The sequence below is a fragment of the Neodiprion fabricii genome, chromosome 2 (genome assembly GCF_021155785.1).
Source record: "Neodiprion fabricii isolate iyNeoFabr1 chromosome 2, iyNeoFabr1.1, whole genome shotgun sequence".
Classification (NCBI taxonomy): Eukaryota; Metazoa; Arthropoda; class Insecta; order Hymenoptera; family Diprionidae; genus Neodiprion; species Neodiprion fabricii.
Genome location: NC_060240.1, coordinates 27,893,036 through 27,921,015, shown reverse-complemented (window position 1 = coordinate 27,921,015; position 27,980 = coordinate 27,893,036). Strand labels below are relative to the sequence as shown.

General features: G+C 39.6%; 1 protein-coding gene across 3 annotated transcripts; it reads right to left on the bottom strand.

Annotated features, from left to right (window-relative positions):
- Nucleotides 1-1,075: 1,075 nt before the first annotated feature.
- LOC124175096 lies at nt 1,076-27,959 on the bottom strand. 3 transcript variants are annotated; one of them, XM_046554992.1, is made up of 13 exons: nt 27,366-27,959; nt 12,667-15,132; nt 8,044-8,141; nt 7,525-7,654; nt 7,230-7,333; nt 6,872-7,049; nt 5,960-6,203; nt 5,044-5,302; nt 4,789-4,915; nt 4,410-4,583; nt 4,248-4,330; nt 3,771-3,809; nt 3,285-3,426 (listed from the first exon to the last, which is right to left on the bottom strand). In XM_046554992.1, the coding sequence occupies exons 2-12, from the start codon at nt 14,599-14,601 to the stop codon at nt 3,788-3,790; spliced, it is 3,354 nt and encodes a 1,117-aa protein (XP_046410948.1). In that variant the 5' UTR covers nt 14,602-15,132; nt 27,366-27,959; the 3' UTR covers nt 3,285-3,426; nt 3,771-3,787. The 3 variants fall into 3 exon arrangements, with proteins under 3 accessions (XP_046410947.1, XP_046410948.1, XP_046410949.1); XM_046554991.1 differs by lacking the exon at nt 3,771-3,809 and having other exon boundaries at nt 1,076-3,426; XM_046554993.1 differs by lacking the exons at nt 3,285-3,426; nt 3,771-3,809; nt 4,248-4,330; nt 4,789-4,915 and having other exon boundaries at nt 4,429-4,583.
- Nucleotides 27,960-27,980: the final 21 nt, after the last annotated feature.

Here is a 27,980-nt window from a genome sequence, read left to right as displayed (position 1 = left end):
GATTTCAGTTTTTACGTTTCAGACAAGAAATACGTACTATATCTTTCCTGCTGATTCCAGACTCAAGCGGCTACGCTATTGAAAACGGCAAGATTAGTTCAATTCAGTCTCTTTTATTGCCGCGTTTTTTTAACAGTTTTGTTCGGCGATTTTTAAGACGTACGTATACTTCCTGCTTCTATTCCGGAATATGTCAATATCTTATGTTTTACATTCTTTACCTGTTGCTGTTTTCCTACCTATGAGATTTATTACCTTCACAAGGGCATGTTTACTCATGACTTGCGCGTGAAGAGTGTTCGTTTGGTATTCACTGAATTCCCTGTATTTTTTGTAGTGTCTTTTTTTTCCTGGTGTATTTGTGTTATTCTTCTCTGTGTCAGTAGTTGTTTTTCTTCATCTTCTCTACGTCTATTATTCTTTTCTTACGTCTAGTATTCTTTTCATTCTCTGTTGCGTTCTATACGTACTGTGTTCATTACATCTTCTCATCAAATATTACTCCAAGGTATTTCATGCTTGGTGTATTTCCTATTTTTGCCCATTGGCATCCGTCTGTCATCTTAACACTCTTATGCAGTCACAGATCCAAGTCCATCATTTCTTTCATTTCGCTTTTGATATTGCTTCCGGATCAGATGTATTATTAATTTTCCCAGAGAAGGAAGTATGTCAGCCTTTTTCACTCATCTTTCGAGTACCTTACCTTTATTGCTGGTTATCGAGACTGGCCACTAGTTTCTGACGTCTGTCTTTTCTTCGTCTTAGAGGAAAAGGAAAATCAAAGAAAGACCCTATGGATTTATTCCGCGACTAAGTTTTGTCCCTAGGCAAAAAGGTAAAAACTAATTTCTCATTTCCATAAAAATGAGACACAAAAGCCACGACTACAAACGGTTTCTAATATTTTTCACTGGAAGCTCCATTACAGATTAATATTTTCATTCCAAATATCACGTGAAAAATCGATTGCCATTGCGCACAAGAACCAAACAATAATCAATAAGTACTTGATAAGAAACCTAGTTATTTTACATTTTGTCAGTACTACAGAACGGAAAATCGATTTCAAACATTTGTTTTGTAAAAGTTTTATTCATGAGTAATGTCATTCTACTACGTATATACATATCTTGTTGTACCACTTTGTAAAATCATTGAATATATTCATGTATAATACCGATGCGTGTATAAGTTGATACATACATATACCTACATAAATGAATTATTTACGAAGTAATACCGTTTTCATATGTACGATGCATCTCAAGTGTTTAATATCGGATTATGAGAGTTATACATATTGTAGCACGCTGGCGTTCTCAGATCTCACCGTCAATTTGAATCTAATATCATCGTCGTGATAAATCTTTCTTGGAGTACAGCGGGAACACCGAAATATTAGTCTATCGAGATATAAGTGTAATTGTAGCAAAACGAACTAACCACTATTTGAACAGCAATAAGCTTACGTATAATATGTATGTATATAATAATCAATTATTAAATATATAACAATTTAAAATATTACCAACTTCAAAATGGGAATTATATGAACGATATCGTAAATGAATTTGGCCAAATATTTGGACTTGGGTATGATGAGAGCGAAGAAAACAAACTCACAAATAATTAGCTAACAAATTGCATATCTTTGGATATATTAAATATACATACTACATAAATGCTATCCTCGGAAAGAAATCTCGCCGAAGCAATTCACGCAAACTGGCCAGTAGACGTTTTCGAGTATTCTCAATATTCGAATAATGGTAAGATTTGATGATGCAGCATGGGATCTGAGGTTGCTTGCGTTACAAGTTTCAGCTCACACTTTGGACTAGAACATTGTGACATCACAAGTCACCATAGAGACAAGGTATCCAGCAGTCTTGGCAGTACTCGCTAAACTAATTATGGTCTTTCATGCCAAAAATTTTTATCAATTAAACTATTAAAATAACAAATAAGTTCAGATTCTGGGCTACCAGAAAAAAAATTAGAAAAAGAGTATACAATTGCGAACAAAACCAACATTCCATACATTCACAACTTTGTTAAATATTATACCTCCATTATTCTATATTCGATAGCCTGCAGTGGTCAGCAGTGCGCCTGGTATCGGGTAGCTCGATGAAAATAACAATGCATGTACAGGTATTGCATTTAATCCAAGCTCTGCATATCTGACCATGTCATGCAGACTCAAGCGACGGGCTATGAGGTGGTAATATATTTTACATGATAATGGGCACCATTTTTAACTCTAAATTTTCTAAATCTTACGAATCTCTTCACCCGCTGAATAGACAACTGTCGATAAATAAAAAATAACACATAAAACACCGTTTGGAAATTAACTGAATAGTCAATAACCTTGTATAACTCCTTGTATAATAACAATACATTCAAAATCAACGTACGAAATAAACTACGGTTGTAAAATTAATATGCTAAATAAGAGGGACTTTCCACGGTTTCGTGCATCGGTGATACCGATATTTTGGTGAAATAATCAAGCAAATTTCAACACTTATAATTATTTAGTATTATATACAAGTCGAATCAGTTAATATACACTCGTACATGAACGTGATATCCAACGACTGGGTTACCATGACGAAAAATTTTGTTTATGTTTTCATCACCTTGCCAAGTCGATAATTAAACCACGTACATGGTGTTAACTTATGTGCGGTAAACGCAACTACAAGGTTGACGATGAGTCGATTTGAAAGTCAACTGACATTAATTTCGTAGAAATTAATAAGTCAACACTTCTAACAACTTTCGGAGTAATATAATAAGTATGGGTTATAATAATACCGGCGAATGCAAACAGATCGAATTCAAGAAAATAAAATTCTGATCCCGTAGCATTTGAATTTTTTCAACATTAGAATTCTATGACATGTATATACTTTAACATTCAATCACATTCTTCTGTAATATTTCATTAATTTCTCGATTAATATTGTAAAGTGATAAACGTATCGCCTATCCCCGTCGTAATAATTAACGGTGATAAAAGTGATGGACATTCGTTTCACTGTACGAAAATCAAGAGAACATGCAATCCGCAATAAACCGCAGAATGAATCAGCTTATACTTCTTGAAATTCGTACTCGACCACTGGGGTATTCATAAAAATAGGTCATTTCGTCCGCAATCGATTTCAGGTAAAAATGAAATTATCTTATCGGATAACATTCTAGTCGTCACTGTCCACATAATCATCGCTATCTCCACTATCATAGGGCATTGTTTTCAAACCTTGACGGATCAAAGACGCCTGAATTTCGTCGGTGAATCCCTGCTGCCCGGTAACGTCAGAGACGAGAGAATCGACATCTGCATCCACAGTTTCTCTGCCAAGTGTATCAAGATTCGGTGATGGCACATCTTCGTTTGAGGACTCATATAACCTGTAATAGGAGAAAAAATCAGATTTGTTGCAAAAGTAGTATGTATGCATTTCACTGATAAGTCTATATAGAACAAGCGATGGGTTGATTTTGCTGGTAAAATAAATCCAATATTAAATAAATTAAAGTAATCTTTGAGTGAGATGTTTTATGAGCATCATTATTGAGTAATGTATTACAGAAGCTGAAAAACGAGGAACAACAAAACCAAAAAGAAATGCTAATAAAATGTCAACGTGCGGTTAGCGCTTTACATAATATATGGGATTGTATAACTGCAGCATTGCTATGTGTTTGATCACGTGCATCTTTTGCAAAAGAACATGCACATTTCGTTTACTTACTCAGCTGCAGATGATGGTTACATTTCATCATCACACAGCCTGGAACAAAGGCATCGCATATCGTCATCATAAAAGGTTAAAACCAATCCGATATCATGACATCCGTTTACAACATATTAACCAATCATATCCTCGCAAAAAAAACTACCATCATGCCCCAGGATAAAATCACTCGCAACAAAATATCGCGTACATTATACCTGTCTGTATAACGTTTATTTATTCATATTGCGATCAAATAAAATTGAATAATCTGCCGAGTTGTACAGCAGGGGTTTTCTCTTTACGCCAAATAACAGTGGAACGGGATATAAACGGTTAACCCCGCTAGGTATACGATTACAAACGTTGCAATCATCAAATGTATCAACAACACACATAGGTATGTGTAATAGCACAGGTATACCTATGCATGTATAACACAAGTTGCGGGTACCAACAAAAATTGTTGCAACGATAAGCGAATCAAATACTCACATCTGTTCATTTTGGTCATTCCCACTTTCCTCAGCAACCAAAAGCTCGTACTCCTCGGCTGCGAATCGATCCCAATCGGACAGCTATTGTGGGGTAGTTAAATTTTATTAATAGAGTGGTAAAAAAATAAAGAAGCGATTTATTACAGCAAATGATACGTACCTCATGGCCGTCAGCATCGTGATCGCGAGTCGAGGCGAACGGATCCCTTTGTTCGTGATCCAAATATTTCTCCAGGTTGAAGAATGTGTCGAAAAATATTGACGTCATTTTACACCTCTTGAGATCACTCAGGGATATTTTACCAGGAATCGTAGGATGTATCATATCCAGCATCTGATTAAAGTAACGAATAAATAAACATGAGTACATAAGATGGGCACTTTCCGAATTACATTTATTTAGGAATATAGGATTTTTGCATATGCCTGTTTTTGTCACAAAATAATATGCGCTCACAATCGATGGTTCTGCAGAAAAAAAATGAATTTTCATTTATTTACCCATTTTGATCAGAACGCGAAATCTAAACCCATCGTACCTGGCAGAGACAATCTTCAAAGGGCAACGTTTCGATGCCGATTGCTTCCATCCGATGAAGCTGCTCTTCGTAAAAGTATTCTAATTCGTACATTGAGAGATATCCATCCCCGTCTAGATCCATACACCTGTGTGTCAAGTCAAGATTTTTATGGTGTCCAGTTACTGTTTTCTCCCGTTTTTCCATCAACAGGCGATCCATTTACGTATTGCATTTGTGACAAGAATTTACTCTATTAGGATACAAACGAATTACCTAAACCAATACTCTATCGCAGTTGGATGGTTCTTATCCTCTTCGCTGAGCAAAAACCATACAAATTCCGTATAGCTCATCTTGTTTTCACCGGGCTGCTGCTGCGACTGTTGATAATTATGATGCTCATCATTCTCATCATCGTGGAGGTCATGGTTATGCTTATGATACTGTTGAATGTGCTGCGATCCAGAAGTCCGTACACCACCGCGAGTTACGGCACCGCTGAATATTCGTTCAATCATTCTCGTTGACAGAGCTAGAAAATTGGACAACGACATTAGAAATTGGCGGTTGAAGATAAATTAACTCGTAAGTTCGATACAACGATATAAAATCCTTTGACTCATGCCTTATGTGATACCGGTAAGCTGATGTAGAAAAAAAATTTTTGCAAGTTTGGATAAGAAAAAAGTCGAGCATAATAATTCACAATAGGAGATTTCCGAAACATCTTCATATGAAATAATATCACGCAAGTTTTACTTATTACTTATAAAAAAAGACCCCTTCGAACTGTAGTTCCTTTGCGTGATGCGAATAGTGGTCACAGAATTGCTCCAATACTTTTCTGCTCTTTGTCACGCAGCGAAGTGAAGCTGAATTTGGAAAAGAAAAAAAAACGAACAAAAAACTATCGATTACGTTTAATCACGTCCGCGTATCTTGTGTGACAACTTTTTCACTCGATGAAGCAAAAAGCTTTCGCATGTGGTTCACTCGATGTGAAATTCTTTGGACTTTCGATAAGCTGTTTCACCCATGCTTGGAATACTTCTCTTTCTAAAGTTATACAAGTGGAAATTAACAGGTGACCTTTAATTTGCATCGATAATCGTGGCGACAATGATCAGTTCATTCGCTAATATGCTGTCACTTATGAAAGATCTTATCGCGTCCCTGCTCACACTCTCACCATTGTCGTTGTGCCTTGTAAGATCCAATTTGTCGATAAAGAGGTCATGGTCTCTATCAAGTTCCCAAAACTTGCAATATATAACGTAAAAATGCTCGTAGCTGAAGTACGCTGTGACGTGATTAATGTCCTCCTCATGTTCCAGGACCGATATCACTGCCAGTAAATTACTTCGTCTCAGCTCAGAGACAGATATTTTTCCACTCCAACTTCGATTTACGGAATAAAAAATTCTGGCCACAACCTGCAACAAACAGAATCGATTTTTCATACTCGAAATATTGCAGTGAAACATTTACGCAATAAATCAATACATTCGTCCACATAACTGATACTACAGTACAGATTGTCGGTCGTCGCGATTTTCAACATTTTCCGATCGAAAAATGTTCCCAATAACTCCTAGTTCAGCAAATTTCATTCCGTTCAGTTTTCTCTAAAATGAAACTTCGTACGATACTTTTTTCAATACATGCTGAAGTAACTTCTACGACAGTTTTATACGATTGGCAACGGTATATTTCTGACCCGATTTCTCGCCTGCGCGAAGACATTTCACCCAGACGATGGGTGTGTTGTAAAGTCAAAAGACGTCCAAAAGGCTGTCTCTCGTGGTACAAAAATAGTTGTCCGTCCAGAAGATGCCTTTCAGTTCTAAATACGTCTTTTAGAGAATCATTTAACGATGCAAGAGAGGTCCCGACCAGCACGGCTTCGCTGGGGTCTGCAATTCTTTTGGAGTGTTCAACCGGTCGGTAAATTTCGAACTTATGGTAGGTGAGCTTCTCATTTCAAGAAAGTAATTGATAGATAAAAAAAAATGGAATCAATTTACTAGGCTTCAAATCAAAATTGCTGAGAAATCACGTTGACCTGCAAGTGAAGTATCAACGCCGGTTAGCCCATAATTACCGTGTGAACGTATCGAGAATGAAATTCGGTGGCTTCCTTGAGGAACGTCAGTCCAGGATGCGTTTCAACGACGTCTTGAACCAGAGGTATCAGATCCTCAGGAATAATGGAATCCCTCAGTCCGCGTGTCGTCATTCTAACAAATCTACTAGCTGCGTCGTGATACGAGTTCGACCATCTGTGAAATCAGGATAAAATCGCCGTTTATAGAAATGTATAATTGTGACTTTTTATCTACGTGCGGTAATTACATCGAATCTGCAGGATGTTATTTAATTACAATGACATTGCGTCAACCCTTTTTTATACTCGTCGATATACATATTTTAAACTGTCGGTTTAGCATTTCGCAACTCACTCTTTCCAGAATTCTAAGAACATATTCTGGTCGACGTAGGCATTCTTATCACCCCCAGACGCAAGGAAGAGCGGCACTTTCCAATACAGAGGACAGTCGCAAGCCTGAAGCAAGTCGATAATATTTGTTATAACAAATACTGTACTGTTATAACAATACGATACAAATATTCGATTTTTTTATTGAAAATAATATCAATGCACTTCTCAGTGAAAAAACGTTTCCTCTGTATCGAAATCTGTGGAATGATTTCCTTCAGAGTACACTCTGTAAGGTGTACGTTAAAATATCGCACCTTGGTGATTATGTGGAACTGAGTTTTGGCAGCTCGGTGTCCAGGAAGACTCTGAAATGCGGCAGATATTCGCACTAGCGTAGCATCCAGCTGAGACGTCGGTATCGGTTTTCCACCAGGAAAGTAGAATCTAATCAAAATTAGTCGTGACAAGATTAAAGATACATAAATAAACCTCAATAAATAGGCAAATTTTGAACTTAAATTATATTGATGTAGTGTTCGTAACGTAGACAGAAAGTCGCAATAAATTCTCCGAGCGACAAAAGTGAAGCCGTAAACGTGCAATGTTAATTAACATCGCATAACGCGAATAGTTCAAGACTTTCAAGCTGTAGGATACTAATTTATTGTAATTTCCATCAAATCTTCCGTTCCTCCTCTTGTCATTATTATACGATACACGTATCCAGGTAAGGAAAAAAGATGAGTCGACTGACACGAACGAGAAGCCCCGGGTATGTGCAAACTTATACGTTAGATATACGTATACCTATACGTGATTAAATATCTCATTACCTTGGTATGTGTACATTCCGATTTGCCTTAACGTGCCTCTGTAGCGTTGTGTGAGGCGGCAGGTTCTTCTGCGTCTGTGTCTTTTCCCTTGCGTAAGTCTGTAATTATGCAAAATACGTGAAAAACAAGGAAAAACAAAAGATAAAAAATAACGAACACAGATATAAGTAGACAGGTAGGTAGATATATAGATGAAACCAAAGCAGCCTACGAGCCATGATAGAATATGTTTATTCAAAGTTTTGTAATCGTCTATCATAGGAATCTCGTAACTTGTTCGTGAATCCTTTTCTTTTTTTCTCCTTCTGTCTGAACGAGTGAATATTTGTCAAACTTTGACATGTTCTGTATAAAAACACACACACACACACATACAAACATGAAACTTACGCTATTAAACGCCCATGAATTTCTTTCCTACTGTCAACCTATCGGATATGCAAAAAAGAAAAAAGAAAAAAAAACAACTAATCATCCTAATATCTCGCTACCTAACCAGATCTAATTATACATTCCAAATCTTGTCGCGATAAATCAATCATCCACTTACACAACATACTAAGCCTATTGTAGTAATTTTGATAACAAAGCTCGAAAGCTATAGAATAATTTTTGTATTTAGGCATCGTCATATATGGATATAGGTATAATATATATTAGCAGTGTACCGCACCCACCGTAATACGATTATCGGAATTGAGTTATGAGATCGCGGTCCGCTTCCTGCGACCGCATGTAATGGCATAACGCGGCGTTATGACGATACGTTGTTACTTGTATGTATGTCATAGGTATAATATCGTAGTGTAAACATATTACGGTCAAGGGTCAAGACCTGGCACGAGTTGCGAGTACAATTCATTCACGGCTGAACGAGCAGCGCAGCGCATGACAGCGCGGATACGCCAATCACATTGCCAATTGCCAATTGACATTGCGAATTTGACCGCGCCCTTATACACGGACGATTGTTCGAGGTTGCTGCTTATTACGATTCCGTTGCGTGAGGCACACCTAGGTGGGTGCGTATGCGGGTCCTTGATACGCGCCGATGCACGCATACGCGTGTGAAGGAAAGAAGGATGAAGGAAAAGCGAATAGGTGGGAAAAAGATAAAACAGTCACGTAGGTATAGAAGAGGAGTCCGATTTAAGACGGTTTCTCGACCGCGTGCGTGGCCTGGGTGTAAGGCCAAGCATATACATATATTCAATCGTACCCAAAAATTATACATATTGCCAGTAATGAAACAACGTCGTAGCTTCCTCGCAATAATTTAACGTAATTTTATATTGAAGGTAAAGGTAATTCGCCAAGTGTTTAATTTGTATGATGACTTTGCACGTTGGCGCTTCGGATACGTAACAGGATTTTTTCGATCGATTAAAAATTGTCGAGCTCTGACAGCAAACTGGAATTTCGGGTTCTAATGATTTTAAAACTCGCGATAGTTGGTACATCAACAACATAATAATGATGGTCGATTATGTGTATATAACTACTCGAGAATAAAATTTTTCGTCCATAAAATATGCTAAAAAAGTAATCTTCTACTGCGGAACATGTACATATGGCACGTTGCGAATATCGTTAGGTAAGTGTTTTTTGGAAAGGTCATTTCTGTACATTTGACTGCAGTATATTATGCATAGTTATAATAGTGACAGGCGACGATTTCGCGAGTAAAAGATAGGCAGGTTAGAAACAATTTTTCTTATAAATACCCAAAGTTCACATTTAAAGAATGTCTTGCGCACAAACGTTCGATACGCGATTCGCCGGCTCGTTCTATTTTTTCACCGCAGCTTTCCGAAGAGTTTTCACTGTGAACTGTTCTCCATGCGTTGCTTGCCATGTACATGCTACCCGCTAACGATACTTTTGACCCGAGACACAGTTCTCAAGCTTTGTCATCGAGGTCGAATTTTATGATTACACGTTCAATATTAATATTGATTTTAATATCCCCCCTTCGATATAAACATATCAATGTATAAATTTAGCCAGAACTGACAATTTATAAAGACATTTGTTTTTGCTTCTAATTGTTCTCAAAAAAGCCTTCCAAAACAAAGTAAACAATTTTGATCGCAAGTCGCAACTTTGCCAAAATGGTATCGGTGGCCAGAAAAATCAAGAAGTAACGCGTCGCGCAAGCACCGGATGATATCTAGTTATTTAGACTTTGTTGAATCTGATTGAAAAATTGCTTATGCGAACGGAGGTGTTGCTCTATAACGGAACAATGAAAGTAGTTGAACGTGTGTACGAGAATCCATAAATAAATTTATGTAACCATAGAGAGAAAAATACTTTCAAAAGCAGTGGAATTGATAAAGCCAGGACCGAATATGGTAATTTGTACAAGCAAAAAGGTATAATTACAGTGTAAAATTGGAGCGTATTATCTGGCTGCATGATACCGTGATACTGTAGATGTGAAAGAAACTGATCTTATTTATTCATGGATGCAGTCGCATATCGTGTGTCGATAATATACGTACACAGTCATCATCATTACTGATCGTGGGAGTCAGCGTAGCCGATTTTCCGTAATAACTTGCGAGCTTCGCGTGACGAATGAATCGAGTGTGTGTAAACTTTCGTTTTATAAAGAAAATTCGCTTTTGGCTCTCCGTGGAGAACTTGACGTAGGCATCCAGAGAAAGAACTGCACGAGTCGCGTTTTATAGTTGTTGTTGGTGCAAGTTAGCTTAACGGGGCAGAGAGTTGGAAGAAGGCAACGGAAGGCTGTCGAGCGAGGCTATATTTGGTGCATCCAGAAATATCGCCTATCTATACATATGCGCGTATGTGCATAGATGTAACCACGTCAGATGTGTACGTAGGTACATACATACGCGTATAACGTGTAACGTACACGCGGCCGATGTGGGAACGTCGTGTAAGCCCGACGCTTTCTTCATCGTTGCACCTTGTATAGTGTAAACCCGCCTCTTGAGCTGCAACACTGTTATACGCGATTTTGGAGTTCGATAACGGGAAATTATGTCCCGCTCGTCAAAGTTGGAATCAATTTATTTGAGATAAACCATCGTTGGTCAAGTTAATCCATGAAAATTAAAGTGTCGCTAAAAAGATCTCAAATTTACTACGAAATGTGTATATGAATTCAACTATCCCGAATTGTGTGTAAATTTTTTAAAAACGGCATCCGACAAAGAGTCGAAACATTTATACGGTTGAATGAACTTTCAAACGTTTCCTGGTCATCTACATACAATAATGACGATATGATTGAATCTCATTTGAATGGCACAAAAGTTCTGCATCAATTGCCCGAATTGACAATTGATTCGTAAAGTTTTCGAATATATTATAACAAGCTTATATAAATCATGTGTACGTATAGTTGATAATCCATAGCAGACTGTAACTTCTTTTGTAAGTTCATTCGCACCAATAACACGTGCCGCGTGAACTTCCATACGTATGTACAGATATATCATGCAGGTTTCGGTAATTTGGCTGGCTCATACGTTGCACGCAATTGATTTTATGGTGGCAACAATATCGATAATATCTACAAACCACTTTTTTCATATCCGAAAATCCCGTTACAGCGTCGCAGATTATATCGAATCGAGTAACATTCTATGATTTATAACACAAGATCAAAATTACCATATATTTGAATAATACACCTGTAGCTTGCTCATACTGGTACTGATATACACGCAAATTTTCTGCAAGCATAATTTAATTAATTTACCTAAAGCTTGAAACCGTCGTAAAATAACCATGATTTTGTTCCAAAGCCATTCTCCGCGATATCTTCTCATAACTTAGTCTGAAATCCTAAAATCGATTACCTAAATTCAAATTTATCTCTGTAATAATTCCATTTTCGTATGAGCCCGAAAAATAAGTGTCAATATAAAAAATATTTTTCTCGGGCATATTAAGTAGAGAGGAGCAGATTTTACTGCAGGATCTCTTTTTCCTTCAGAAATATCACATCCAGGGATTTTTCATCAATTACAACGTAAATCATCGGTAAATCTAAAAACCTGCTGTACACATATCTACACCATCATAGAAGTATGAGAAGACACAATTCACTTGTATCTGATGTAACAATTTATCCAAAATCTTGAAATGTCACAAAATCTTTGTATGATTAGCAATTGTTCTTGCATTGTCATCGTAAACAGAAAAGCTTCTAACTTAACCATTATATCAGCCCAGTAACTCACTATGTCATTGTCGGTATGCGTTGAAAACAATAGAAGGTTTCACTACGAGTATACCTAGTAAGTTAATATACGCAAGAAATATACTACGCGGTGTATGAGCGTACACGTGGTAATTCACGGTGACGTGGAAAATGCGACGAGACGTTACTATACAAGTCCATAAAACCTACACCGTCGTAACCGTGCGTAGTCGACCTACATCCATGCATTACTCAGCCTAATACATACATACATACATGTATATATAATCGGTATATAAAGACGGCGTGACAATTATCGCGAGAAAACAAAGGGATCGAGAAAGAGAGATGTGATCTCGAAGGTAAAGATGAAGAGAAGAGAAGTGGAAACAAACCGTCACAAGGTGGTACGTATTATAATACCAAACGTATGAGCAAACATGTACCTGCGCTTTGCTCTGGACCTCGTGCCCCGTTCGCCAAGTGACAATAGCCGGTTGTCTGGGTCCTCGTTTGTCCAGTAGCAGTTCGCTGGGGCATTTTTCGAATATGAGAACTCTCTCGGCGACCGAGCCCCTCGTTAAAAATGGCCGGACCGGGTTGTTTCCGGTCCCGGTTGCCGCGGCTCTGATGTGCTGCCTCTGTTGGGTGGTTAGCTCGGGATGAGGTACCAGTTGTTCAAGTCGAGGCCTAGATGGTGTGCCGACTCTAGGACCCCAACGCGACGTACTCGCGAGGTCCTTTTCGTCCTTGGACTCCCTGTCCTTCGCATCCTCGACGTCCCTCTCCTTACCGCCATCAACATCCTTGCCCTGTGCGGCAGGTTCGAACTTGGTCCTCGCCGCGGAAACCAGCTGTTCCGCATGGTTCGCCGCCGCACCGTCAATGTCGTCCTTGCTGCTGATGGTGTTGTTGTTGTTGTTGTTCGTATTTTCATTGTTGTTGTTGTTGTTCATACTGCGACGATGGTGATGATGGTGATGGTGGTGATGGTGGTGATGGTGGAGCGGATGACCCGCGTTGTTGTTCAAACTGCCAGCGTTCCGCTGTTCCTCGAGCCGTTTCTGAGTCGGTGGATTTTGCTGGGCTGCCCTGTACCTGACCTTCGCGTAATCCACCATCGACATTGTCGACAGGTCGTCCTTGCTGAGGGACTTAGGTTCCAGGGTAGCGTTGGCCTGGACAGGGACGCCGATCCCCGATGCTGCGAGACTCGAGCTGTGTGCCAGGATGATTGGCTTGATCGGGTCGACCTTCGGCTTCTCCTTCTTGATGGCCGGCTTCTGCTTGGCGACCGCATGATGTTCGACTGGCCGGGGTTCGAGGGGTTCCTCGGGGATGATGACGCCAGTCATCAGAGCGTTTATCAGCCGTTCTTCCTCCCTGGCAACCTCATCAGCGAGGCAGTTCTTCGCGTTGGAATCGCCGAGGGTTGGAACAGCGTCCGGAATAATGCTCGCCGATTCTCTGGATGGTGATTTCGGAGATTTCTCATCCGCGACGGAGACTGCGGCCCGATTACCGCTTTCGAAGACCTTGGCGGAGGTCTTCGCACCCCTCTTCGCCTCGCCGTTCGAAATTTTATTCTTCAACGGCCAGGTGGTGAGTCCCGACATGTTGGCCGCGGTTGAGCCGGTCGATCCGTTGCCCAAGGCCCGGTCCTGCACCCTGCAGGACACTACGCTGGACGGCCTCTTCTGCTGGACGACGATCCTAGCGGGCGTCAAATCTGCCGGAAATGTCGTTTCGATGGTCTCGAGGAAAACCTCATTGTGATGTGCCGGGGTTGATTTTGTGCTCGGCGATGCCTGCGGCCGCGTTATCTCCGCGGGTTTGTTAGCGTAGGGTGCGGGCGACGGGGACGGCGACGCGGTGCCGCTCTTCGGCTGAACCTGAAGAGGTTTGACGGCCGGCGTGGTCGCTGCGGTTGCAATCTTGACGGGCGATGATTGGGACGTGGAACTGTTGCGTTCAAACTTCTGGAGTGCGAACTGAATCGAGGAGGGCAGCACCTTAGACGGTGATTTCTGCCGTGAGGCAGCCAGCCTCGCCTTGTCCTCCACGACGAAGTTGTTGACCAATTTTTCAAGCTTGTTATTGTCCAAGGTCGGAGCCTGGGCCAGCAGCTCAGCGGCTGTTGGGGGATTTTTATTCGGGTTATTCTGCACCCCGGGCGTCAGGACCGAGTCGAACTTATCAGCCGCGGTAGCGTTGCTGTGACAATTGAGAATCTCGGTTGGTGCAAGACCGCGGCTCTTCCAGGTCTGGTAAATCGCCTCGGCGTGGTCGCTTATCTGCTTTGCTATCGCCGCTATGTCCTCCTCGCCCGTTGAATCCGTCGGAAACTTTTGTCTCAGATCGTGTTTGGCTGTTGCCGCCATTATACAACCCGGTAAACCTCAGTGTTAAGTACTATACACTTCGCGTGCCTATGCATATACCTGGAATGCAATACTGTCGTTATCACGGGATGCGACTCCCAATCTGCAGTCGTCGTCTTCCTCGGTGTTCAGCCTGCGGGGCGTCGATGATGCCGTCCTCGGCATCGTTGCACCGCTGACACTTTCAGCCCTCGGCTAGTTTAATCTCCTCCGGTTATCCCCTTGCTCGGAAACATAAATTACTATTATCATCACTCGATATCACACTAAAAAATCACCCGACCTGCACACCGTCGATTATTACTGTTATTATATTTTTATGTGATTATCCGAACCAGCTGGTAGACCAGTCAATCGTGCACCCCTACATGTTCACTGTTTCCCAACGTAAGACGCGCACTTGAAGACTGTTTTTGTTTGCTTCAACACGAGGCGACTCTAGATGCACCGCAGTATCCCAGCAGGAAAAGTAATACAGCTGTTGGGGATTTTCTCAGCTTCGGTGTTCAATTCTCGACGAACGAACGACACCTGCAACGTGAGAAATGAAGAGAATTGGTACATAAACGTGACAAACATGACTTCAGAATTACGTAGCGACTGTAACCTTTTTATACGTGCTAGTATAACGGACTGAATAAATCCTCTTTCCTGTAAATCAGCTGAAACAATAATTATAAAATTATTCCGGTAACTTTTCCCTGGTAACGGTGCCGTCTGTTTCATACTAGACTGTGTCAAAGCGCGACAGCTTATCGTTCACGTACAACATTTTCGTTATACAAATTGCACAAAACTTTGCTCGCACATATAAGCGCTTGGAAGTTTTCGTTGTGCACAAGCAGTCATCCAGGTGCATTGACAGCAGCAGAGACAGTGAAGTTACGTGTATTTATAAATCGTATTGAAATTTATGCGGCAACTTCAGGTCACAAATTCCCGACACGTGACTGTGCTGCATCTTTGGAGGCTTTTGAAGATTAGTGATTACAATCACGTAAGTAACGACAGCGTTTCAAGTTGGGCTTAGAATTCTATACTCGAGTATACGAAAGTGCATACAGCGATGTAAGAATCGCTTTATCTTTTCGCGTTTATTTTGTCAACCGAAATCTGACCGTAAAAATTTTCCAATTAGATAGTAAAACTGGGAACGTATACGTATAACAATTACTCGCATGTGCATCGTAATTGAGTAAAGAATAAAAATGCTCATATATTCATCGCGCACTTGATCTACTGGTCGAATAGAGAAAAGCAGTCAGCATATCCACGTACGCAATGAAGACGCATAATTATGGCTGATTATGATGGTGGAATTCACTAGATATAATTAATATGTACTTTCAACAGCCTATTAATTTTCCCACCGCGTGTATGAGAGTATCTATTATAATCGACACTCTTCCGTGAAGGCTAACTAACTATCTCGTCCCATATTTGAGGATTCGTGAAACACGATGAATCGAAAGCTATAATTGAAGTCAGTCAAGAATTGAGTTTAATCAAAACCATATCCCCTTGACGTAAAGAAAAAAAAAATTTTAACCCAGAAACCCTACTTAAAAAATAACGATTGTGAATAAATTTGGATCAATTTCGTTATTGTATAATTATTTCATGTTAAAAAAGCACGTCCGACCACTTTTTGTATGGATGAATGCTCCCACATGTTGACGACAGAAACGTTGTACGTATACAGAAATGTGTTAGGTTGTAACCTTGGTTGTATAAAAACAAAGCAGCTATATTAAAAGTTAATTTCAAGAAATAATTTCTAGATAATCAGTTTTAAATAGAAAGAGAAAATTAGTCAGATAATACGATTTTGACATTAAAAGAATGGAACAGTAGTTTGTTGGTTTTTGTAAAATGCTTAGCTAGAGAACTGTTGTTATTATAATTCCTGCTATTTACACGTAACCGATATCGTTGAGTAGAGATTTTTCTAAAAAATAACTAAACTTTTCATTGATAAGTAGCACCGTATAGCACAGTGGTAAATAATTTTCCAACATATCCTGGAGCAATGTTATGCGTTTAAAATTGAATGTGAGTAATCCTTGCTGCGTATAGACGTCGGTTTGCGTTGCGGATGCGTGGATGGACTAATTAAATCGGAAGCACGTGCGTGCGAGCACGTTTCTATATTCCATGCCGCGTTTAAACCACGCAGTCGTCTTCTCTTCCGTTCTGTGTCTTTCACTCGATCCTTATCCTAGTTTCCCTTTGGTGGACACTTCACAGATCCCGACACGCGTTGTGCGTTACAATTATACGTAGGTACCGAAGTTACAAGTCACATACCTGTACGGAACTCGGGTGTATTGTAATTACGACCAAGCATATATAACACCATCGCAGCTCGAACTATAATATTCACGCATAGACGTGTCGCTGTCGTAGATATTGGTCACTGATTTCGCCCACGCGTAATTCCTATACCTGTCGAAAGCGTGCGGAACGTGAAACCTCCGCCCTCTTAGCTATGCATACCTGCAGCTACGCGAGACAAACAACTGGCACAACGGCACCGATTATTGCAAGTGAAACCGGCCACCGTTCGTCTGATACATGCGGACTTCTGCACGATGCTAATATGTATCGGAGTAGAATAATCCATCTGCGTTATTCCAGTGAACATTGAAATCGTGTATACGTATACTCGAAGGTCTGAACTGCAGCGAAAAGGAAGGAATTGAATAACTGCGCGTAATAATGTATGGTGGGTGTATAAATGTTGCGGATATTGAAAAGATAATTTGTGTTTTCTTTTTATTTTTTCTATTTTTTTTGCCCGTGCCCTTTTTTCACCGCGTGATTACGGATGTGTGGGTAAACTTGCATTATGATATATACCTGTCAACGTTTGCGAAAGAGATAGATACGGGGGCTTGGTTGGCCTACGCTGGCCTACGCTCGACAAATTGCTATATACATATATTATGCATATGGAAAGGAAGTAAGGCGTAGGCCAGATTTTAGCCAACGAGCAATAAACACACCAACACAAACAGCGAATGCTAATATACCCCTGTTGTACGTGATAATAATATCACAGATGTACGAAATTGATCGCGGTATGCGGATAGTTGGAAGATAATTACGGATGTAGGTGGAAGAAATATTCGCGTTACAAGTCATAATGTTTATAATCGTGAAGATATACCTCGTTGTGTATGTAATATATTTATCTCGTCATGCAAGTTTACAGTTGGATCCGCGAAATCAACCTACGACATGAATATATTAAGATGATTCTTGCGATTCTTGCATGTCTTACAACATTAAAGATTCAGACGACAACGGATTGTTTGTCAGATTTTGCACGTCTCACAAGATCGTCATAATCGTTATAACCGGTCAGCAGCAGCTTGATCATGCTGCAGGTTAATTAAACTCAAATAAAAACGTCGTTGAATCGACCAAATTTACAGTCACGAGCGACGAAATGAATATTTTAATTGTGCAGTCAGTTCAAGATCTGTTTGTTTAACAAAATGTTTAATTGGACTATTTAGATCAACTAAAGATTTTGTTACACTGCAACCGATCATGAATGTGCTTTTTGTGTGTTGAGTATTGAATTAATTAGAAAAGAAAAAAGTTTACATGCTCAGGTTAACAGAATTAAAGTAATTTTACGTAAAAAATAATATAAATATGGCATATGATATTTTTTTGCAGTTTTATTGGAAAATATTTGAAATTTTTGATTAGTGTTATTTTTGATCGCTGATATCTTTGAAACGGTTGATCTGAGGAACTTTGATCCTCGAACGTTTTTTGTAGAGCGTGAAATTTCCTACAAATCTCTTTTTTCAGATTGTTGTTACAACGAACCGTTCAAAAGTAATAAAAATTCGAAAATAAAAAAAAAATTTTCCTGTGTTATTTTAATGGAAAATAGAGAAATGGATAGAGGCAAACCTTACTATTGATATTAAGAGCCAAAATTTTTGTTTTTAGTTATACTATCAGTTTTTGGACACCATAAGAAAAAAAAATTCGTCTTTTTTTGAAACACCCTAATATATGTATATATATATATATTCATTTCGCCACTCGTGACCGCACATTTAGTTGATTCAACGACTTTTTTTCTCTCAGTGATAATAATTAAAATTTTATACAAATCATTTGCAATGACGTTCGAACGGTTGCAGTTATCTACTTTTTAATCACTGCGGCTGTAAATTTGTAGCAAAGCCTCGTAACTTGACGAGTCGCCGGTTCGACACCTTACGACGATATTTGAGAACACAAATTCCACACAAACTGAATCCCACGTATCTGGGACACACCCTGTACAAATGGTGCAGAGGCATAGAAGATTGCCAGCACCATCGTCATCTCGCTTTTCTGTCGTTGGAAGTTCGGGAGTTAAGCTGTATTTAGCTCCGACCGTTTCATTTCCCCCTGAATGTCTTAATATAGGTACGCAGGGGATGCCATGCCGCACGGTATGCCCTATGTATACAATGAGAGAGAGAGAGAAAGAGAGAGATGTGGTAGACACCACCAGGCGGTCGGATGAAGGAGAGAAATCTAAAGTGAAATGGATAGGAGAGAAGAGATGCGAATAGGAATAATAGCCGTACACTGTACAGGCGAACGGGATGCGGAAATAGGCGATGAGGAGGAAGAGAAAAGCGGAACCATCGCATGCCCCAGAATCTCGTATCACTGAACAAATCGTACATCCTTATATACTAGAGATAATCTCTGCTAGAGTTAAACGTATACTTTATACTGTAATTTTCGTAATCACAAATGGTAATGCAAGCCGTGGGAAATATTATAGGTAGTATAAATAATTACATTTCATCGAAATAGTTTAGGTAATAATATGTATTTTGTCGTCATTACGAATGACTCGTATTATGTAATTATTCGAAATGACCTGCGGTCACGACATCGTGAAATTCTATGTACATGGAATCATCGTTACGTCGTTTCTAAAATATAGATCACAACCAAGTCGAAGGATAACTTAATACCGAGATGTTGAAAAGAATATTTAATTACGTTTGAAATTTTTTCACAACATGCTGACATGCACTTTGCTTGAATCGCGAGAACACAGAGTAATAAAAAAATAAATGCAGTCCAATGCAAGGAGAAGTTTGTTTAGACAAGGACAAGTTTAATAGCACTATACTATGTTTCTAGGTTCCTTAAAATCATTTCATAGGTATATGTGCATGTATCAAGTTACGCACGTTATATCTATGCCTAAAATAAGGATGTCGTGTTAATCGAGAAATTAACTGCAGATTAATATCGTCGGCTTACAGTTTTCGGACATATCCATCAAAAATCTTTATAAACTCTAAACATTGTAAATACATACATACATACATACACTCCGAATTTATCCGTAGTGAAAACAAATATTCTGCAGGAAATTAATCGTTCTTACGAGAAATCTTATTCCAAGTTATCCATGGTGCACAGATGCAGCGTACATATACCTATGTAGTAAATACATGACGTATACATTCATATACGGCTGGCCTATAAAATGTTATAGGTACATGTATAGTCGTCGTCGTTCGACGAATTGGATAACGATTGTACTTTTAAAGACCTATATTATGCCATGTCTATTCGTGCGCGGACGAGTCTTGCAAAGGCAACCGCAACCTGAGTACACAATACATGACAATCACACAAGAACGTGGTTGTCGAATTGCGTCAGATAAATTTTTCACCAATGTCTCGCAAACGAGTTATGTTCTTTATTTGCTCTACTACACTTTGAACATCTCTTCTTCACTCCTTTGAGAAGTATCAAATTTATAGGCTGCGTTCCGAAACTATATGGCAGTTCTAAAACGCCGTAGGAGAGAGGAAGATCTGAAAAGATAAAATAATAATTTCTAAAGACACCCTTAGTCGGCACAACTGCGAGAAATTATCGTTGATAAGATACAATCTCTAGCAATTTGTTTGTTTTCCTTCCTTTTTTTATTCAAGTTGGTACGCGTATTAATATGCAATGCGCGTTTGTGCACAAGTGCAATGTACCCAATGCGGTGTAGGAACCCACTAGTGTTAAAGCACGTGATATGCAACGTCCAGGGTGTCAAAAGATGTTAAATATCGCGGTTACAGAATAAACGCGAAATTCACGAATGGTGTTAAGCTGACGCGACGCTCTGACCTTAATTCAACGGAGTTTATATTAGGTACGGTACTAAATTAATTACAGCCGTAATTGATGTTAAGATGACATTAGACGTTCCCCAGTACCGCCTATATTCTATGTATATATGTATACGAGCCGGTGAATCCCGCTCGCTACGATGCAGGGTTTAATAATCTTTTCACGCCACGCCTCTGTCCGCATCCGGCCTGCACCGCTCATCCGCGCGTCTTAAAAATATCATATCACATATTTCAATTAATGCTTCGACATTTTTTTGCGCCTTTGAGGGCATTTAGAAATGGCGATAATACCACGATCAGTCTGAGGAATTTAAAGCTAGCAACCAGAATTGGCAGGCAAACGGTCCAATATTCATTCGCATAAGGCAATGAAGTTCGAAAATCAAAATTTTGTGAAATACCTTGAACCCCCGATACGTTCATACAATTATGAGAATAAAATTGAACTACATTTTTCTATTTCCAAATAGTTTAACACGTTTTGCTGCTAGCTTCAGTTTCATGATAATTAACCGTATAAGACGATATTGCGATGAGCGAACAACTTCCCGTCGAGACAACTCGTTGTCAGATAAGTGTAAATGCAGTAATTTTTGTATAAATATGTTGATGTTCGTGAGGTCAACGCAATTATGTGGTTTTATGACAAATCGTTAAGTAAGAAGTCTAGGATTGTCTGAAGTTCGCTAAAGCGTAATGAAGAATCAATATAGTCGTAATTTGTAAAATTAACTACTTAAAAATTATTATAAAGTTGTAAAATAGTGATTTTTCTTGTAAAATTTTGATGTGAATTATAAATAAAATTCTGAGTCATTAAATTGAAATTCATTTGTTTTTCAAAAGAGTTTATCTGCGTCAGATGAACGGTTCGATTTACACGTAACGCATATTGGCTAAAATTGCGAAACCCAATATCGTGAACATGATGGGAAATAAAAAAAAAAAAAAGAAAATAAATAATCAAGATTATTTTTACAGCTTGAAAAAATGTTTATTGAAATACAGATATTGAAAGTTGTTAAAAATTCAAAACGATACAGCTGATAATTTACTTTCACGATTACTCGTGACGGGAAGCTATCAACTTTTCCTCTACAGTCAATGCGTATAACCTACTATTATTACACATATTTCATCGTGAATTTCAAACAAAATGCATTAAATCGAATTTCATCCATACGTACACCTAAGAGATTTTCGTGAATTTTTACGACCCGAATTTCATCGGCTTACATTTGCGGGAGAGGTATTATGTTCATAAAAATGAGTCCAACACTGAGTAAATACAGAAATGGGCGAAAGGGTTGGGGGGGGGGGGGAGATAAAAATAAAGAACGGGATAGAAACGAAGGAATAAGATCCTTTGTTATACATTATGGGGATTGATGCCGGCTTCGCCATTGGTATTACATACGTATACATACTGTATATAATATGTATAATACAACGTGTGTACGAGAGAAGAAAATAACGAACGGTGAAGACAGAACGGAGGAAAGGCGCGTGCCTCATTCGGCGTCGTTCGGATAGACAAATGGATAGTGGGGCAAATAGACAGAGAGTCGTCGAGGTATATGTCTAATACGTGAAGGACCGCGGTGGAGGAGATGGTGAAGGAGAAAGAGCAGAATAAGAGGAAGAAGAAGATAGTGTCGCCCGGTCGAAATGATTTACCGTTTCTTCGGCCGATTCCGGCGGTATTCGGGTGCGTTCGGTTATCCAAGAATAACGCGAGCCGCCATATTTGGTAATGCAAGGCGAGCGGCGCTCGCGCTCGACAAAACGAACGCGCGGGAAATCGACGTAAAGATTTCGAATTTCAATTGAGAAAGGTTAAGAACACGCGCTGCTCTCCCACGCCCCCGTCTCACGTACGTGCGCCACACTCGTTATTTCAACTCGTACATTCGCTCTTGCCAATTACACGTTTCTTCATCATCATTTTTTATACATTAGGCTTGAAATCAAAGTCAATTATTCCGCATCTCAATTATTTTTATATATTCGCCAAGAGGTGAATTCTACAGAAATTTGCCAATTTTTCAAATTACAACTTATATCTGGTGTCCGTTGTTTCATCGATATGATATGATAAAACCATAATTTGCTACTGTTACGCCGGATGGCCACCAGATGCTGCTGCGCTCTGCGCGCTCCCACGGCAAAAGTAACGCGGCCGACCGGGTTGTCAAGATCACTAATTTTATAACTGATTAACGACTTTGTCGTATTCTTAGCGTCAGTTTAACGATAAATAAATTTTGTTCAATGTGTTTTGAATTTTGTTTTTTTTACGTACTCACAGGCTCGACCCTAACACTCAATTTAATGCATTTCAATTTACGGAAATCTTTTTGACATTATTACAACGTTCAAATGCCAAAACAACTGCCACAATCTGAGTAACGAACGCGAACGAAGGAATTAAAAAGTTCGACGTGATAATTCATTTCTACTTTCCATGTCATCAAAAACTGTGAACACGTAATACAACAAAAATACTAACATGTTAACTAAATACATTCATATATGCATATTGTGATAACGATGATGGTTATTTTGATGTATCGATTTAATGCATATGGGCTTGTCCCATTTGCTACTTAATAACTAAATTAATTAAAATTCTCCAAACATTTTCAGAATTTCTGCTGCCATGGCCACGCTGCGTGGTGAACGTAATGAATATTCGGAAGAACGGCGACAAATGACGATGCGATGACTGATAACGAAGTGGTCGTACGCACAGAAAGCCACGATAAAACGTCGCAATTTAATTGTGAGAAAATCCTTGCAGGCAAGAATAAAACGCAAGGAACGCACCGCAAGTGAGAGTGACCGAGCGGATCAATGCAAGTAGTGAGCGTTGCGACGTCGCGACGCGATGTTTCTCTGGGCGCCGCGACGGTACAAAAACATCTCAGCCTAGGCTGTGCGCTCGTGCGTAAGGAACCAGCCTTAAGTACCAGCCGAATACCTAGTGCAAACATACATCGAACAGCGAAAGTGTTTCGCACAGATCATGTCTGAGCGAGCGAAGACGGTTGTTTGTCAAATCCAAAGCATCTGCGGCACGGAATCGATAATAATTTTTAAGGCTCATCAAATATGCGATTTGTCTTATACCCATCAGGTTTCGATGTGAAATATGTAATGAAGATTCGTACCTAGACGCGAGGGCCGTTGAACCTCAAATTCCAGGGCCGGTTCTCTGCTCGCATGATTTGCATTGAGGGCCGTCGAATACGATATTACAGGTGGTACGTTGTTGCATATTTACATAAATTCTCAGTCTCTCGAATTACGTGTAAAATAAGCATACGGTATAAAATTATACATGACTCGGGAATGTCATGAAGAAAATTATCGCGGTTTGCTCGAACCGTTTCGTGTATAAGTCTGTAAACCCTCCACCGCATGCACACTTCGTCGAAAAGGTAGAGCATGAGAGAAAAGGCAACAGGAAAATGCATTCGGCTCGACGGTTAAAATCAAAGGCTGCAACTTGAGAAGTCTGTCTAACAAAAATCTCGTAAATATTTGCAGTGTCTCACTTTTGGAATTTTATAACAAGTGCTACTTTGTATACCTATATCTAAATTTCACACCATTGCAGACTGCACGAATGCAGTACATATTTTTGGAAGGGTGCGGTGTGCAGTTCCACGACGGACTACAACGCTGATAAAATAACTCTATAAAGTTTGGTTTTAAATGTTTATGAAATTTCCGTCTAGAGTTAGCGAGCAGCTGACCAAAGATGAAACGAAAATTCAATGAAAATTAACTGTGTTTTAGTCTATGACTCCGGCAAAGCTGCGTAAATCAAGTGGCTAAATTTAGTCTCGAATGTGGTTTACGATGCACTTTTCAAAATTGGCAAGGGGTTAAATTTAATGATGTTCCGTTACAGAGCACGATTAAACCAGCACTATTTATTGAGAAGTAATTATCCTCGAAATAATGTATTTTAAATCAAGCTGCAGAATGATATTTAATCGTGTTAATAATAGGTAATTACCAAATTAACTAACAAAACTTTGTGAAGGTTATACCTAAGGTTGAAATTTATAATCCTGATACTTGTTTTCGATTTTGTATTTATTCGATGTGACGTGTCTCATTGAACACTCACAACTAACCTGAACCGTTTTTGGAGATTTTAACTATGTTATTGATGATATTTAATTTATTGACGCTCGATCAAAACTATCATGTACAATACTAGCATTAAATATGTAAGATGATGCTGCAAAGCAGTAATGCTCATTGGTTATTTGCCCGTCTCCTCGACTCTTTCACACAGGATAAATGAATTTCTAGATCTCGACTCTTGCGATTTTTTCTAGACTTCGCATCTCTTCGTGTAGAGCTCCTGATAAGAAAGGTATTATCTACAAACGGACTCCACACATCCGTTTCCGTGTTCGTGATAATTTCAAAATCGTGCCCTCATTTCTCTCGTTGTTTCACTGTAAACGAATTTCTTCAATTGTCACGTTGTGATCAGTAGAAATTCGAAAATTCGTCGAGTTTAGACAATTGGACATCCTGATATTCAGACATTCAACAATTAAAATTTTTTAAACATCATTTCTGCATGTATATTTGGCCAAACTTCGACAAGAACGTTGGAGTCTACGTTGTACGCTGCATAGATACATGACATACATACATAAGGTACATGCACATGAGTATATGACCAACGCGCTCGGTGGCTGGGTGATCCTAGAATAGCTAGTGACCTAAAGGAAAAAGAATATATACTTAGGGGACTGTACGAACAACGAGACGAATGAAAAAAGGGATCAAAGCGAGAGAAGCGACGATGCCAGCTTTTGCTCGTAAGTTGTACATAAAGGTGTAAGTATATTCCAGTAGGTATACGAATAATCCTATCTCGGATACCCAATGAGCACTGAATAGAACTCACATAAAGTACCCATGATTAATTCCTCACTGATATCCTACGCATTCACCCTGTTCGACCTAAACGAATTGAATAATTCTAATCGATGCGAATTGATGGGCAAATCTTGATCTCTGACTTCGACGTCTTTAAGATCCCGAATCGACTGATTTATTTTTGTTTTGTACGTTATCTGATTAAATTAATTCATATTCGAGTAAGCCTATTATACGATTACCGCTATAGTTGAACAAGATGCCAGCCTGCAACATTAAAGCGATAAAAATGCGAACGTTTCACAATCGAGAAAAACGTTCCAAGCTACGTGCTTGGAATCTCCAAAATAATTACATGGTTGAAAAATTAACAAATTATAAACGGGATTTAGTAACGGGACAATACCGCAACATTTGACCCTTGCAATGGAAAGAAGCTAAGGTGGGGATCACGCGGAGACCAAACCTGTCAAGGGACCTAGACACAGCCAGTCAATGAAGGACACAAACGCACGCAATCATCGAGAACGATTGTATCGCAGACTGTCAGCTGCATATTTCTCTCCTTACGTAGGAGGTCTATTACACCGGCTGCACGCGAAACAACAAAGAAGTTCAATTAATCAGGAAAGCCTGTATGATAGGCAGTTGGCGCGTGAACAGGGAAATGCTACGAAACGTGCAAGCTGATTGTCAATCACGTTGTGAGAAATCATTTTTTTGTAAACTCCAATTTTCTTCAGACCAGACACAACAATTCATTCGTACAGATTAAAGGGCCACGTTTCGTGAAGGTTTTGGTTTATCGATCAAAGATAGCTGCGAGCAGTACACAGTTGCATCGAAATGACCAAATTCGCAGATTTTGTATTATATTAGCCACTCCGCTTGGGATGCACTGGAGACATTTTCGTCTTTGAGCGCCGAATCCTGTTACGAAAAATGGATTACAAAATACAGTCAGTGCAGCCGGTGTGTCTGAATAAAAAAAGTCACCGCTATAGTGGAGCGAATCTTGTGCCATGTTGGTATCAAGCGTGCATATCAGCTGTGATGAAAGTAACAGGTTAAAGATCCAAGATACCCGTTGACCAAATCCTGTATCACTTAATCGGATGAACGCAGCTCGTAACGCCCACGGAACGGACATTCGCTGACAAGGTAGATACACGCGGTAACAAGAGCGTAAGCATGTAAAAATGTTATGTAAATGTTATAATAAGCGCATTATACATAACATCGTATGTTGCATGAAATTAATAATGATATCATTCCCGCTCGAGGTTCGAAATCTCGGATGTATACGTATCAGGCGCTGCGTAGTGCAATTGCATCTTCAGCTAACGCGAACATTTCGATGGTGTATGAAATTCAAACTTGCAGCTTGGCACGGAAGACAATCTGCAATATGCGTAGATATAAATTGAGAGTTTAGAGACACGGAATGGAAATGGGATTTAGCATGAAAACATGACCAATAGCATGTTTACATCTAAAGTAGCTACGTGCAGTTGTGGTTATATCGATTCTCCACGATTATAATAGGCGTGTATAAGCATATCGATCGCAGATGCAGCCCTCCGAGATATCGGGGATGAGTTATTTTAGTTTACCACGACGTGTCAGGCGCCGAGACTATCGATAAATAAATTATAATGAAAGGAACGGGGCAGGGCGAGACTCACCAGCTCGAGTTGCAGATCGGTGCACAGGACGATTCACGCCTCCGGTCACGGACTCTGGATAAACATCGGGTCACCCACTGCCGAAAACGAGCACCACACAGACAGCGAGAGCACCTTACGCGTTGTACGGGGAATAATAATAACGTTCATCGAGGAGCCTAATTTTTAAGCAGCGAAATCGTGCGTTACCCGAAGACCGGTACGTTTACGGCTATAAATAATCCTGCAGCATCCGGCACCGTGACATATAAAAACATTCGGAACGATCTGGTTTCACGGGAATAAGAACGGGAGCGAGACCAGCGACAACGTCGACGGAGACGTACATTGACGATAATCTCGCTCTTTTCCACCCTCCAAGAATCAATCTCCTGTCTTCTGTCTCTTCGGAGCACCAAATCGCGTCGAGCACAATTATAGGAATTCGGGGATTCCCGGTTATCGCGATATCTACGTCAGAGCCGTGTTTTCATTTATTCCCGTGTAAATAGTAGCACCGACGGAATCGAGGAACGAACGACGAACCCCGCGAGTGGTAATGTCGTTCACTAAACACTCCTCATAGCACCCGACATTGTCGAAATGTCGACAACGACTGAGCTGGCGGCTGCGCAG

What these genes read in the sequence shown, in the direction of transcription:
- LOC124175096 (XM_046554991.1), bottom strand. Translation starts at nt 14,601, where the DNA reads ATGGCGGCAACAGCCAAACACGATCTGAGACAAAAGTTTCCGACGGAT. An exon ending in AGTTCCACATAATCACCAAG is followed by an intron (nt 7,334 to 7,524) that starts GTGCGATATTTT and finishes GACTTGCTTCAG; the next exon opens with GCTTGCGACTGTCCTCTGTA. An exon ending in GCGATAGAGTATTGGTTTAG is followed by an intron (nt 4,916 to 5,043) that starts GTAATTCGTTTG and finishes CTTGACACACAG; the next exon opens with GTGTATGGATCTAGACGGGG.